The following is a 16,375-nucleotide window of genomic DNA, read 5'->3' on the forward strand; positions in this document are numbered from 1 at the left end:
TTGATCGCCAAGCGAAGTGGATCCTTCCTTGAAACCTGAGCTCACAATGCTGCCTTCATGCTGACACACTTTCATTCATCCTCTACACTACAATACATATGCTCATTTGAGAAAGTGTGCAACCAAATGAGTGCCAAGCAAAGCAAAGACAAACACCTGATGAAACTTTAAACCAATCCACCACCACCATCGATAACAAAAAACATACCGATTACATCAATTGTAATGCGATTGCAGCCTTGATCATGAAAGACTGTTTTTATTAGTAAAACACTGAATCATAAAAGACCTATTGTGTACACAAATTTGGTTTAATTTTCTTTAATCTTCAGTCATGGCATTGCAATTCATGCTCAATGAAGATCTGCAAATCTTGCACAAACTCCCAAATTCAAATAAATGTCTAGTAGAAGACATTAATCACCGCTAAGACCTTTGACAAAGAGGAGACATCATATTTATGGCATGACATGGATTCTGACAGTTCCAAGATGTCTGAATAAATTTAGGACTCTATTGTCAAAGCTAGCTGACAAACCACAATAATAAGCACCTTGATTGTCAGGGAAGCAGAACTTCAGAAACTTTACCCCTCATAAATACAGATGTCATCCTTAATGAGACCTCATGCTTGATTTAATGTTGGAAACATGCAGTTGCAAGAATATAGTTCAAGATTAATCCCAAAATGATTGTGCCTAATTCTGAATATTGGTTTTGGTCACTCACTTTTATTGTTGGAGCATTTTGCAGAAATATTGATTCCTAATAAATATAGCAGATTACGTCAATTTCAACAGTTCTGAGTGGTTCAGGCATTGCAGGCAGTAAACGACAGTATGTGAGACCTCTGAAAAATGTTGAGAAAAGTTCTTCTGCAGTCAGGACTTCAATAGCAGAAACTTGAATTGACAGTTAAAAAATTGGCAGGGAAGTTAAAGAACAAATGAAAAATACATTTTGGAAATCAATGAAAAGAATATATATTAACAAAAGAAGACCTAGGTTGTAATTCTAATACATGTTGACATCAAAATACACTGCATCACCTATGGTCTAAACATTTTTGTATTTTGATACATTGGGCATGTCCCTCAATGAAATTCAAGCAAGTTTCTGAGCGAATGAACGGGAGTCCATTGTCCATCTCTCTCTGTACCTCCCTTTCTTGGAATGCTTGATATTCCCAGTCTGTCTGGAAGTGTAGTCATTGTTAACTGGATATTCTTTCTACTTGGATCAGGAGGCAGCCAGAGCCTTGACCAGGTAGAGTTTGTCGCCCTGTTCGCTGGTGAAGATGGGCGCCTTTTTGTAGTGTTCCACCAACTCCTCCATTGAGTTAAACTTGCGTTGTCCGATGCAGTACAAGTTGTCCTTCAGTTGGACTTTGAAATGCTTGTTTTTGGACTGAGCTTTCAGCGATATTGAAAAGTCATTGGGCTAGAACACAAAAAAATAGGGAGAAAGGGACAAAAATGGTCAATTTAGACCAATTATTGAAAGCAGGAATCTCAGTATAAACAGCATATTTATCAGAATATAAGAAGGAACATTTCTGTCTACTTACGGAGGACTCACTATCCCGGATAAGAAAGTCTCCCTCTGTGCCCCTCTGATTGAGTGCCACCTCTGCCTGATGGCGCGTCACCTTCCCATAGTACCACTGCTTGCCAGCGAAACGTCCGCTGGATGAAGGCTCAATGTAGTCACAGTCAGGTGTGGGCGGCCCGGCCATGCTGGCTGAGTTGTGCGACTCCTGCAGAACAGTGACGTAGTTCTTCGGCACAAGTCCCATCTGCCCATCGGCTTTGCGACACTTCCACCACTCTGGGTCGTTTTCTGGCTTCTCCACAACATCCATAACCTCCCCCTTCTCAAAGTTCAGCTCTTCATCGTTGCCCGAGCTGAACGGGTAGAGTGCCTGTACTGTGTGCAGCACCCGGTTGCCATTCGCACTATGAACAACAGCAGCCAATTTCTCCGACAAGCCGGCAGAGTCGTTGCTCGCCGATCCATCTGCATCCTCCGTCACGTAGTTGGATGGGAACCATCCCGAATGGCCGTTGTAGCTCCCCCTCCACCAGCCATCACTGCACTTCTCCATGACGATGACCCTTGTGCCCTTAACCAACGACAACTCATCTTCCCGCTCAGCCGTGTAGCTGAATTTGACAAGTGCAGGAAGGTTTAGGTCGTACAGACGTTCACCATTGTCCGGGCACAAGTCAGAGTCGGCGTTGGAGGCGGTTTCACGCATGCCTGTTTTCCGTTTCACCTTGCCGATCCCTGCATACATACAGAAAGAAAAGCCATTAAGGATTACCCAAATACACAACTACTTGTGGCATTGCAGATGAATATTGCAGTCAGTGTGGATGCCCAAGAAAATTGGCAATGCAAAAAAAGTTGAGCAGAGGTCAACTTCATTGAAACGAATGAGTGGGACTGCAATGTTTCAAGTCCACCTTATTTGTTAACAAATCACCTTTTCAGAGCTTGTTGCTGCATTGTAGGTTTGCCTTTTACATGCAGAATATGTAAAATACTGCTTTAGAACGTGGCTGATACAAGGTACAAGGCAACATAATTTTGAGACTTCGTTTCATGGGGGCAGTGGTCTAATGGTTAGAGAGTCAGACTTGTAACCCAAAGGTCGCAGGTTCGAGTCTCAGTACTGGCAGGAATTGTAGGTGATGGGAAAGAATGAACAGCACTCTCTTCCACCTTCAATAACCCTTGAGTAAGGTACCAAACCCCCAATTGCTCCCAGAGCGCTGCAGCAAAAATGGCTGCCCACTACTCCGGGTGTTTGTTCATGGTGTGTGTTTGTGTGTTCACTACTGTGTGTGTGCAGTTGGATGGGTTAAATGTAGAGCACGAATTCTGAGTATGGGGCACTATACTTGGCCACACGCCACTTCACTCACTCACTCAGAAGCATATTCCTGACACCTTCAAATGCCGCCTAGGAAGGCAAACAGACTAGGTTTTGTTTCAGTTCTATTTTATACTGAAAAAAGTTAATGCAATAGCTTCATGACATTCAACTTCAAAATAGCACATTTAATTAAAGGCATCCGTCAATGGAAAGCCTTGATCAGAAATGAAAAATGTGTTGAGAGTCTCTTCAGGGGTTAATTTCATTACCCCGCCCCCTGCACTCATTCCATTCTTGTTGAAATTATCTGTGAAACCAAAGAGCATTGTATTTTGATACAGGCACCAACAGGCAGGGCATGAGTTAAAGGAGAACTTGTCCAAACACATGTTACAGTGCAGTCAGGCTTGTGTTTTCATACTGACAGGGGTACACAGTAGCTATCAGCTCCCGCCTGCTTGAGCAATGTGTCCTCTCTTAGTAAACACGGGCACTGGTCCAGTTTCAAAACCACCCAATTACAACCACTAATCATGTTCTCACCACTTTTTACCACTCATAGATCATATGACAAGCTGTGTATCTTTGCCTTCCTCCTTGATCATGGAGATGATTCAATTATTGCCATGAGAACAAGCATGTAAGAGCAACAGCACAATTATGCAAACAAAAAGAAATGCTTGCTTTGTGACGATGCAAAACATATAGCCACCATGATACAAGGGTGCAAGTTTATCCTAAGAAAAGTTATTTAATTTGCCACCTGTCTCGCACAGCTGTGTGGTCTAGTTCTGTTATTCAGAGAAAAGTACAATTAACTGCAAAGAGACACTGGAATGATCACCACACCCTTCGTCCTCCTCCATGGGGAGGGAATGAGCGAGGGAGTGTTGGGTTAGGTCCATGGATACTGTCACGGATTCCGGCTTGTCTGACCACATTAGGTCAAGCCAAGTGGGCCGTTCTGGAGGATTAATGGAGAATATCTGACCCCGAGGCCTTTTGACTATGCTGGCGGGTTTGGCAAAGCTTTGTGAAATAGTGTTACCGTGCAGGAATGTCCACTTGGCAGTGAAGTTTGTACCGGCCCAATCCAAAGGCCCAAGGACAGATAAACACTCTTTCTCTTTACATACCTTACAAAAATGTAATGCAGCAACAAAATGATGGTATTAAACTGTAATACCATGGTCATTTATATAATACAAAATGCATGGCACTACTATGGTATTACCATAGTATATCTGCTGAAAAACAACCTAAACTAGCCCAAGGTTGTTTGCTGGTCTAAGATGGTTTGTTCAAGGTAAACCAACCCCCTCTAAAACCATCAGATTAGACCATTCTCACCAGGGGGAAAAAGAAGTCCACCAAACCACCTTAGGCTGGTTTACCCTGTTTTCAACATGGATCTGTCCAAACAGCTATCTGGGAAGTAGGCAAACTCAGCCTTTATATTTATATTTTAAATGCATATACCTGTAGGCATTGCTCAAGAATAATACTTACCAGATGTGATTTAACAAAACTTGACAACCGAGAAGCAGGTGAAACCTTGGAACCTCTCTTACCTAATCTGAAAGGAAATCGCCATATTTACTTTATGCTTACTCAGGGGTTAAAGGGTAACAGAGTGACAACAAAGCTTTTCCAACGGCCCTTTCTGCTTTGAGCAAGATGCTTATCAAAGCTCAAGGCCAGAAGAGTTTACTCTGTGCTTGCAGATACCTCTACTGCCTGATTTGCATGACAAATATATGAAATCCAAAAACAAGATATATTTGCCTCTGGCCTCTAAGCTATGTCCAATTAAGGGGGATTGACATTTGCATGATCAACGTGAGCAGGACGTGAATGTCAAGTGTACGAGCGATACTAACTGGAGCATTTAGTGCCTCATGCGTGGACGTGTTGGTGCATGTAACCACGGCTGTGTGAATCTTCTGACAGCATGACTTCGACTCTTCTACAAATTCAAAATACTTTTCTTAAAGGGATAATTCACCCCAAAATGAAAATTCTGTTACAATTTATTCACCCTCATATCATTCCTTTCCTACGAGCTGTCATGACCATATCATTAGGTCAGCGAGTTGATGAGAACCAGATCAATACGATTCATGACAGAATCATTCAAAAAGGTTTTGTGAACAGCTTGATCGATTCACTAAAAATATCCAAATGAAAAAAAAAATGTGCACATTGCTACTTTTTCAACAACAAAAACGGCATCTAATATTTGAGTCATCATCACGCAAACCTATCGTATGGCTTCATAAGACCTGGAATATAATGAAAAAGTAGATTTTATGATATTTTTATAGTGCTTTTGTGTCCTTTTTGAAACTTGAAAGCTTCAGTGTGTAACTGTATCGAAAAGAGTGACCAGAATAATTATCCAGAAGAAAGTCATATAGGTTTGGCAAGACATAATGGTGAGTAAAAGACAAAATGTTCACTTGTGAGTGATCTAATTCATTAAAGAAAATAAAGAAATTTGAATGAAGTAGTGTGAATAAATGCAAATCTGGACTTAAGTGCAGGTTAAAATATATAAGGATTATGAAGGCAAATTTCAAGTTGTCACTTGTTAAAACAGGCAACTGATCTTGGCTGTGTGAATGTTCAGACCAGTGGTGGTGGTTTTCTTGAGTGTGATGCAACTGATGTTGTTTCACGAGACAGGGAAGGTAATCCACCCACTCAGTCATTGGATCAGTCAGTCTACATGGTCTCTAGAGAGCTGACATGGACAGTTTACGCAAGTTTATTTTCAATTCTCTTAACTAACACTCTCAGACAGTAACTGACCACATCAACACAAACACACAATTTCGCAAACAGGTTGGATCACACATGGCGGGTGTATCCCACTTAAGTATATGCTTTTTTAACACTTGGAATTGTGCTTTTTAAAAATAGATCTGTACATTTCTTGAAGAAAATGTTAATGACGCTTGTCAAAAAACTCGCCACTATAATGCTAGGAGGTTTTGTCCCACTCCAAGTCTCTATGAGTTCATGGATTGTGCTGCTGATAGAACAAAACACATTGTATAGAGCCATGGTGTATTTCCTGAATACAAAATTAGGAATTTTCCTGGATTCCTACGATGGACGCTCAAGAAGGAAGCTGCACGCTTTTGCATGGCCATATATCAGTGTCTGTTTTTATTATCCACTCCAATATTAGTTAACTTTTAAATCAATTTTGACCAAAAACTGTCATTTACAACTAACTGGTAACCATTACAACTTGTAAAACCCAACAGAGTTTGATTCATCTAAAGCAGGGCTGTCCAAACTCGGTCCTGGAGGGCTGGTGTCCTGCAGAGTTTAGCTCCAACCCTAATTAAACACACCTGAAGCAGCTAATCAAGCTCTTACTAGGCATAGAAACTTCCAGTCAGGTGTGTTGAGGCAAGTTGGAGCTAAACTCTGCAGGACACCGGCCCTCCAGGACCGAGTTTGGACAGCCCTGATCTAAAGCTTCAATTCCTCCCGCCCAACAGACTACATCCACTTCCCTTCCATTTTTAAGTCTTTCCTGTGAGTGCAACACGAGCTAACTCAGATTAGTTGTTTCCTATGGTGAGTTCATCCTATTGTTCTCCAATAAAAGGCTCTACTCCATTTAAAAACAACATACAGCTATGAAAAGGTGGATTTTATGCTAGGTAAATAAATGACATGACAAAATAAATAAATGAAAAGTGTGGAAAACAAACATAACCTAAGTCTTGGTAGTACCATGGAAAATGTATTGTTTCTGATGGTAAATATTTAAATATATACCATGGTACTGATTGATGACAGTATTCGTACACCATGGTGTTTACAAGATGCTTAATGGTACTTTGAAGAATATTTGTCATAGTATGGTACATGTCCACATGACAGCTGGCATATAGTTGCCTACAAAAATCATACAAGAACGAGAAAACGCAAAGATATTGTTAGTCATCTGAATTTTTTGAGATTATGCAAAATGTACTCAAGTGCATGAATGAAGGAGATGCAAGCAAAACTCTGAAAACAGGAAAGAAAAATCACTTGCACTTCTAACGTAAAAAGCTGGGCTCAAAGTCAAGCGGAAAACAAGACATTCGTTCAACTCAAAAAGACTAGACATCAAAAGGCCTCCAGTGACAGTGACTGTAAACCACAGAGCCGTCTTCAACTGCTCAAGAATGTGTGCACATCACATGCTCGCTCGATGCACAAATAAATGAAAAACTATCTGCAAGGAACAGACCTCGAAAATCATTTTAACTTCCCTAAATGAAACACCAAATGCTCAACAACAGCTTAAAAAACCTAGATAATGCAAAGACACATTCCGCAATAATGGGTGAAATTAATGGGTGAAAGTAATAAAAATATTTAAAGACTATTTTAGTCAGTTATTTTTTTTATTAATGACATTTTTAACACAAAAATAGCTGATAACAAATTCTATACTACTGTCTAAATAAATTTTAGTTTTAAATTCAATTAAAAACTAAAATGTATTTTTTTATTTGTGTATTTATATTAAATGTATTATTTATATTAATGGTGAGATTTGCTAATGGTTTAACATGACATAAAATATTTATATATACATTTTATATGATTTTCAATACTGTAATTTAGTATACACAAATTATACAAAATACAGTAGATTTATTTCTTTTGATTTTGAGGTGAAACATTTCGTGAGATTCACCCTCATAAGCACTGACGCTCATTTCTGATGCAGGTACTCTGACAACATGCTGGAATAAATAGCCTCCGTTGCACATCTGTGCTTGTTTAGCTGGCGCAGGTCCGTCGAGAGCAAGCGGCAACCTCCCGCTCTCTCTCGTGAAGCCATCACGGAAGTGACTTCAACTGTAATTCGTCAACTGGCCGCTAGAGGCTGGCTGCAAAAGGGAGTCAATCCCATAGACTCCCCATGTTAAAATGCCCAACTTTACAGCAGAAAAAAACATGTTTACAGCCTGGTTCAAAAAACTATTTTTGTCTATATAGCTAATTGTGCCCTTCATGACAACTGTGAGGGGGGTGAATTTTTTTATAACTCACCCGTTTAAATTATATTAAGCCTTAAAATTCTGCATAATTAAGGGCGTGGCCACTTGAGAGACAGGTGGATTGCCGCTGCTGTCACCACCGTCGAGCTAGGTGGGCGTGGAAAATAGGGCATTCTAAGTCAATATACTGCAGTATTTCCTCTCTAAATCAGTAGAAAATATGGTTAACACCCGGTCATGCATGAAAAAAAAAATACCGTCATGTACCGTGAAACCGGTATAATTTTGAAAAATACCGTGATATAAATTTTTGGTCATACCGCCCAGCACTACTTTAGGCTTCAAAAACGCACTTCGGAAACCTACGGGTGACGTCACGGACACTACGTCCATGTTTTTATACAGTCTATGGTCGAGAGTCAAACGGGGGTCACAGCCCATCCACGTATGCAGCACCATCAGCCTGCTGTGTGTTTTACTCAGGAACACTCCAGAAAGTCATCAGCACTTCCTGTACTCATCTTGTGTGAGAGGACGCTAGCATTTGAATTAAAGCTTGTGCGTTTGTCCTCTCACAAAGCCACATTATCTCGTGGTGTTTTCCATCAGCTTTACAAGTGGCGAAGTGGGAAGTGGAGAAAAACAGACGGATGGGCTGACGCTGCAGTGAATCATCAATCTGGTTTCCTCACTTCCTCCCTCGGGCTCCAAAGATCTTGAGGAGAAATCTGTCTCAAATTAGAGCACTTCCGCTACCAGCGGAGGCTGAGCGACAGGAAAACAGAGAAAGGGTGAGATGGAGTGGATGAACTGGGAGAAAGAGGGACGTGTTTCAATGATGAGTTTAACGTAATGGAATCAAGGGACAGTTTAGGCAAAAATTAAAATTCTCATTTTGTCGTTCAAACTCGTATCACTTTCTTCTGTAGAACACAAAAGGAGATATTTCCTTAAAGAAACATTTGTGTTGACATATTTAAACATGGCACATTTAGGTTTACATCAGGTTTAATGTCATCAATGCCAAACATTGTTGATGGTCACATGTCATGTGACTAAGCGCATGGACGAATGAGAATTAAGAGCCACAATAGCGGGAGAAGACTATTAACGTTTGAACTAGGCACCAATGTTAATCTGGCTGAAACTGCTAAACCAATCATTATTTTCACGTTATGGCTGATAAATGCTCGATTATAAAATTCAATATTAATTAATCTGAATGAATTAGAAATTAAATACTGAATTGAAATCAATCATTTAAAATGTAATAAATTGCTTTAGGTATCACAATGTACAGTATGATTTTTTTTTTATTGATCAAAGGTGACAGTAAAGACATTTATAATGTAAATTCTAATTCAAAGAATCCTGTAAAAAAAAAAAAAAGTTGGTTCACACAAAAATATGAAGCAGCACAACTGTTTTCAACACTGATAATAAGAAATGTTTCTTACTATATTAATATATTAGAATGATTTCTGAAAGATCTTGTGACAGTGAAGACTGGAGAAATGAAGCTAAAAATGTGGCATTAATAAATAAAAATATTATAAATAATAATAATATAAAACAGCTAAATGAATTAGAAATTAAATACTGAATTGAAATCAATCATTTAAAATGCTATAAATTGATTTAGGTATCACAATGTACAGTATGATTTTTTTTAATTGATCAAAAGTGACAGTAAAGACATTTATAATGTAAATTCTAATTCAAAGAATCCTGTAAAAAAAAAAAAAGTATGGTTCACACAAAAATATGAAGCAGCACAACTGTTTTCAACACTGATAATAAGAAATGTTTCTTACTATATTAATATATTAGAATGATTTCTGAAAGATCTTGTGACAGTGAAGACTGGAGAAATGAAGCTAAAAATGTGGCATTAATAAATAAAAATATTATAAATAATAATAATATAAAACAGCTATTTCACAATATTACTGTATTTATCAAATAAATGCAGCCTTGGTTAACATAACAGAATTCTTTCAAAAACATAAATAAAAAAAAAGTACAACCCCAAACTTTTTAGTGATATATATTTTTTAAATACTTTTAGTGATAATATGGTATGGGTCATATGGGTTTTGAAATACAGATACATTTCTGGGTGCACAGTCCTTATTTCTTAAGCAGAGTTACATACCCACACACTTCAGACACGACCACATCACGTCCTACGGTCCTTCAGCACCTCGGCAAGACACTAAATGGTAATTTACTGCACAGCTACAGAAAGAGGCACATCAGTCCAGCGGCTGCAGAAACCAATAATATATTCCACCAGCGGCTCTCCCAGAAGAGATACGGGCTTCATCAAACAGCTTCAGCGGTACAGATGACACAATGCTTTCAGTGTTTCACCGAGAGCTGACATCGGCCCACCGACACGAGGAAACCCCCACGACAGCAGACCCTCAACACCCAAACTACAGAAAAAACCTCAGTGCGTCGGATCGAGAAGGACCGGTAGGCTTCAAACCAAACTTGATTAAAGGAGGCTTGTGCTGGGAAAGAATTCCGGTTGAGTGTAACAGGAGAGTTTAAGTGCACAAAGAAGGGAAGTTCTTTACACTGTGCTGATTGCAGTGTGCGTGTGTGTGTGTGCGTGTGAAGTGCAATTACAGGCTTTTCAGAGCACTGCCCGCCCAGCTGCTCGACTAACACCGAGAACGAGAGGAAAAAAAGGAGACTTTCCAAGCCAACTTGTCTGTTCGCTCAAATTTGGTTTCCAAACAAATTAAGCAAAAGTAAAGTGTGTCCAAATGACAGATTAATAGTAAAAAGGAGTAAAAACTGTGTGTGTGTGTGTGTGTGTGTGTGTGTGGTGGGGGTTATTGACAAACTCCCACTCAGCTCAGAAAGGAAAAGCCTTTCAAACTTCCCTAATCCGACAACCAATAATGTCTCGATGCAAAACTCAATCTAAGCTAAAACTTTCAGCATTGTCAGCTTTCTAGACTGGCGGTATAATAAGGAGGAGACAAAAGCTGCAAAACTCACGGAAGAAGTGTTTGAAGAGGTTAGCCATATCCATTTTGGGCTATCCCAGCGACTCCGCACTTCCCTCTGCAGCTGTGCAACTATTCCATGTGAAACACCCTCCCATGAGTCAACCGCTCACTGCCTGCACAAAATCGGGCTGCCTGACCATGTGACCAGTGTGAACCAATCGCAATCACTCCCTCCTTCAGCAGGAGCAGTCTGCCCCCCATACACACATAGGGAACTCATGGCGTCTATGGCGACTAGCAGGCAAACCTGACTGCCTCAAATGATTGATATTCATTGACAGCAGCAAGTTTACACAGAAAGAGCTATGAACACCCAGTCTGTTCATACTAAAACATGAACATGTAACATGTTCGGACATGATATCAGTGTGGTATTCTTTAAAGTACCATGAAAATACCATGATGATTACCATATTCATGTACAAAATACAACAGTGTATTAAAATTATATTACAATCTGATATCAGCTTTTAATATGGAAAAAACCCCATAAAGTTAAATTGTGTTGCAATGTTACATTAAATAGATGTTTTGAATTATGTAATAAATAAAAAAAAAAACACTAAAAAGGGTTGCAAATTTAGCCTAAATTAAACGGTCACCCCATAGGGACTAGCTAGTGTGTACAATTTTATAGTTATTGATAAACTTATTTTGTTTGATCATATTTTCTTCCAAAAAAAAATAAAAATACAAGTCTGAAGGTTCTGCGTGATGAATGCAGTCAACACCACTAATATGATTAAGATTATTTGTCATTTCTCTATCTTATATAAGGAGTCCAGATGATGTTACTACTTGGGCACTACAAAATATGAAACAGTCACTTTCAAACCAACCAGCTTTCTGTTGGTCAGCTCGGGGAATCCACGTGTCCAACTTGAACCCGTTGCGAATCTGCGTGATTCCCATTTAAATAACTGGATTTTAAATGGGAACCATTTAAATGGATTTTGTCTAACAAAAGTTACTGAGCAATGGTAAATGTGACTGTACATTTCTCAAAATATCTTCTTTCGTGTTCAACAGTCATACAGGTTTGGAACAACATGAGGATGAGTAACTGATTTTGGGTGAACTATCCCTTTAAGGAATGTTACATTTACAACAACAACAATACATGTTTAATTTTAAAATTCAACAATTAAATTAGGGCTGAGCAATTAGTCGCATGCGATTGTCATGCGCATCTTGTCAGTAAAGCCGGTTCCGTGATTGGTAGTAAATTGCCATCACCTGCTTTCAGATGGAGCGGCATTTAATACACAGAGCCGTAGTTCACTGACAAGCTAGGCAATATCACGTTCATAATCGAATCCGATTCATCTGCGATTATGAACGCGATATTGCCTAATTGTCAGTGAACTACGGCTCTGTTTAGTAAATGCCGCTCCAACTGAAAGCAGGTGATGGAGATTTACTACTAATCACGGAACCGGCTTTACAGACGAGATGCGAATGACAATCACATGCGATTAATTGCACAGCCCTAAATTAAATTATACATCAACATTAAGTAATATATGAAAATAAGCCATTATGATGTAATGAGGAAGATTAGCTGCTTGTAGTAACTTGTATAGGGTGTGATAAAGCAAATGTTTCATTTGATCATTTTAGCTTCGGTTTTATAATGTGATGGGTGATATATATTATATACATTTACTGAAGCTAGTGTAGTTATTTGCTTTGTATGTTTGGGCAGTCCAACCCAGCAACTTCAGACTAAACCCATGGTGTTAATTTCAGACAAGACTGTGTGTTTGTCCGAACATGGAAAAAACTGGTTCAAAAAGTCCTTAATTTAGCAATTTCGTTTGGATTTGCTTGCGGCTCAGAAACTCAAACAACATATTTTACTGGTTAGCTATATTTTAGGATTTCTACAGTAATTCGGCACTGAATGGGTCACTCAAAACAAGCTATTCCAGGAGTCCTTCATGGGGTCCGAGGAGGAGCGATATGACAGAAGATCTGTGTACAGCACTCGGCATAAAACATAAAACATAAAAACATAAACATAAAAACATAAACATAAAACACAACAACAGAGGCTGTGTGAAGTTGAACAAGCCATTTTCAAAACAGCCGCAAAGACAGCGATAGAGAGATAGCCATCAGCGCGCACACAACTCTCATTGTACAGCTCCAGGCTAAACACAAGAACCCGTTCCTGTTCCTGTGTACCAATAGCACAAACCCCACCTCCAGCTAACCACCACAGAAACGCTTTAAGAGTACACCGATGTGAAGATTAGATTAAAGAGCAAACATGCGTCTCCAGACGTGTGCCTGCAGTTCCAGGGAAATATCACATCAAATATTTACTAGCAGAAACTGTCGCTTTAAAAGGATGCTTACAGAAAATGTTAAAAACACAGACATACATACATATATTTAATTGGCTGTATGGCAAACTAATTTACCACATGCATTAGCTAATTTAGGAGGCATTTACACGACAGTTTTCAACTAAAAACTTTTGGCCGTTAATTTACACAAAATTAACGTTAAAAAACGTTATAGTCTCCGTGTAAACTATAAAAACGTAAATTTGTGAAAACGGTTACATCATGCTTGTGCGTATTACATGTTCAGTCTATAGGAATCCATTTGGTCACGCAGAGTTTCTTTACAAAGTGACATCGCCAACTGCTGGCCTGGCATGAATAATACAGCGTTTGTAGTCGTTTTCGTGGATCCGTGTGAATGGGGATAGTTTTGACAATGTTGTCAACTGGAGCTGTGGAATTAATCAAAATACATTTTCGATTTCATTTTCGGCCTCCAACGATTATGAAAATACAATAATCGAGATATCGTGCCCCATTCCGCCCCTTTTGCTCCTCCATAAAAGTCCAAACTTCATGTGCAAATCAGTAAAATCATGTAACCTGACTTTCGCAAAAATGGGACATGCATGATTTAAGTTTATTCGTGTTTTTCAAAGTGCGAAAGAGAACTTGCGCTGTTCCTCAGGAGGTTTCTGAGCATGTGTTCAGAGATGGAACAGAACACGGACACGTAAAGTCAACTTTTAGCTTAAGGTGCGCACCTAAATGGTCAAATACACAATGTTTCAAAATGCGGCGCTTGGTGATTATTCACAAACTCTTGAACGTATACAGTTGAGAATGAATGTGTGTGTAACAGTAAATTGGCCGCGTGGCTCTTAAGGTGACAGCAGGCTAATATTCCTGCTGCTGACTGTGTGCTTAATATTAATCAACAAAAGACAAAGAGAAAAATCACTCACTGCTCTTGACTGAAGGACTTTTGTAGCTTTAATAAGAAACAAATCAAGTTTAATTATTGCAGACTTGCATTAAAAAAAAAAACTTAAAGCACTGTTTGTTTCATTTGTATCTTTTTTCTATTTCTTTTTTTTAACTTATATGAGTTACCCTAGTATTCTTCTGTGGTATTGAGAATTTTGCTCGTATCTAAAATGTAGTGTCATAGCGACCTTATTTACAAAAAATATATTTGATATATATCGCAGGGTTTTTCATACATTGGTTTATTTGTGGCGGCCCGCCACAAATAGATTTTCCAAAAGGCTTTGACTTCGTTGAATAAACATGAGCACTGCACATTTCAAAAATCAAAACACGGCACGGGTGTTTTTATATAAATGTATCTTTTTTGAAAAGAACCGATTGTCTTCAGAAAAGTTTTGATGTCATTTTCATTTCATCTTTCCTATAATGCCTGATAAAGTAGCGTTCATGAGCGCAGCGCTGCTTTAATTACAGCCGTTACCAGGGAAAACGCTGTTTCTGCCGCTCTTAAAGCGCCTCCTGCTGGCAGAGAATGAATTTGCACTTTCAGTCAGCCCATCTGCGGTTTTATATTTACATTATATACATGTATATTTTCCCCAGGGGAAGTGCCGCCTCACATAGAGTGCAAGTCTGTGGGAAACACTGTATCGCTATCTTTAAATAAATAACTAATCTAAAGTTTTGGTCATATGGCCCACTAATAATCGTGTTAAATTATCGTGATTACAATATTGACCAAAATAACCGTGATTATGATTTTTGCCATAACTGAGCAGCCCTAATCTGTATGCAAAACTTTTAAAGAACGCAAAGGAAAAACATTTCTATTTTTAGTAGTCATTGTTGAGTAAAAGTATCCTCAGATTAGGGGTGGGTGATATAACGGTAGACACGATTAACCGGTAGAGATTTTGAACTGTCGTCTCTATCTCGGTTACGTGCTCACATGACGCTGCTGTGCTGCATGATCATGAAAACGTATCGCTTGCACTCGCTTTTAAGCATTGCGGTTTAAAAACAAGTGATTTTAAGCCGCTGAAACACAATCAGCAGTGAAAGAGAACTCATTTCTCTATATGTGCTCACGTGAAGACGGTGCTCATAGAGCGCGGGAATATTGAACAGTTATTTTTGCCGCTTTATAGGCTTTGAACGGTTAAATACACACACTTGTATGTGGGTCAAAGACGAAAAAGGGTTTAAGCTTAAAAACAATGGGCCTCATTTACGAAACGAACGTACAACAGATAATTGGGCGTACGGTCATTTCAACGCAAAACTTGGAATTTATCAATATGGACGTGAGCGGTGGCTACGATCAAATCTCACGTCTGGTCTCAGCTCGTGTACGCAAGTTTTTGAGTTACCTGAACTTGCGCGCAGCATAGTAAATATGGTGGAGAATTCTAGAATGACAGCGTTTTGTTCATTTTTATTTTCCTGACCGTCAAACGAAGCTCATTATTCGATCGTTGACCAGTAAGATTAGAATGTCTTTTTTTTTTGGTTTTATACAGGACTTTAGCTTTATATGCGTGAATAGCAGCGTAAACAAGACCACGAGGATTCAATCGTCGCATCATGCACCTGCTGCGCTTAACTGTGAAAGGAGAAAAACAGAAATTAAGTCTATAAAAGGAATAAAATAAATAGGATAACAAAATATATAATAGGCTATAATATAATTAACAGATTAACAAAAGGGAAAAAAACACTGTGCAACAAGTACAGGCTATGCTCGTTTTTGTGACACTTTTAATGCATTTTATTAAATTTCTTTATATCTTTATTTGATTAAATCCATCTGATCGCACAGGCGCCTCATAATAGTTATGCAAACAAATGTTACTTTACAAATATGGCAAAAATGGAAACATTTGGATTCTTGTGCTATGAGACAGGCTCGAGCCCAATGCCGTTTCAGTTTTGCTTGACATTTGTGTGCTGTTTATAATGAATGCCACTATAGCCTAATTTGTGTTTTATTTTATAGTTTAATATATAATTTTATAACTACTTAATTTTCATTCTTGTTATGTTCTGAATACCATTAAATTTTAAATATTTGTTGTAGAGTGAGGGGAACAAATAAGCTGTTTATATTTACCAGTATTTTAATATAAATTACATAAATTAATGTAGCCTAATTGTTTGCAATTACAAGGTTAACGGGTG

The 16,375-nt window shown here is 38.7% G+C and overlaps 1 protein-coding gene across 3 annotated transcripts in view; it reads right to left on the reverse strand.

The window, feature by feature from the left end:
• Nucleotides 1-232: 232 nt before the first annotated feature.
• The window catches only part of LOC107734380 (cytoplasmic protein NCK1-like), a 60,550-nt gene continuing 44,407 nt past the window's right edge, over nt 233-16,375 (reverse strand). Inside the window, exons 1-3 of one of the 3 annotated variants that reach the window (XM_016546322.1) lie at nt 10,906-11,010; nt 1,568-2,286; nt 233-1,440 (exon numbers count right to left, since the gene is read on the reverse strand). In XM_016546322.1, coding sequence (XP_016401808.1) covers nt 1,240-1,440; nt 1,568-2,286; nt 10,906-10,939 — 954 coding nt within the window. In that variant the 5' untranslated portion in view covers nt 10,940-11,010 and the 3' untranslated portion in view covers nt 233-1,239. Of the gene's footprint in view, nt 1,441-1,567; nt 2,287-10,048; nt 10,434-10,905; nt 11,011-16,375 lie in introns of those variants that run through there. The other 2 variants (XM_016546323.1, XM_016546321.1) reach the window with 2 other exon arrangements.

The sequence above is a fragment of the Sinocyclocheilus rhinocerous genome, unplaced genomic scaffold, assembly GCF_001515625.1.
Source record: "Sinocyclocheilus rhinocerous isolate Xijiao unplaced genomic scaffold, SAMN03320098_v1.1 scaffold940, whole genome shotgun sequence".
Classification (NCBI taxonomy): domain Eukaryota; kingdom Metazoa; phylum Chordata; class Actinopteri; order Cypriniformes; family Cyprinidae; genus Sinocyclocheilus; species Sinocyclocheilus rhinocerous.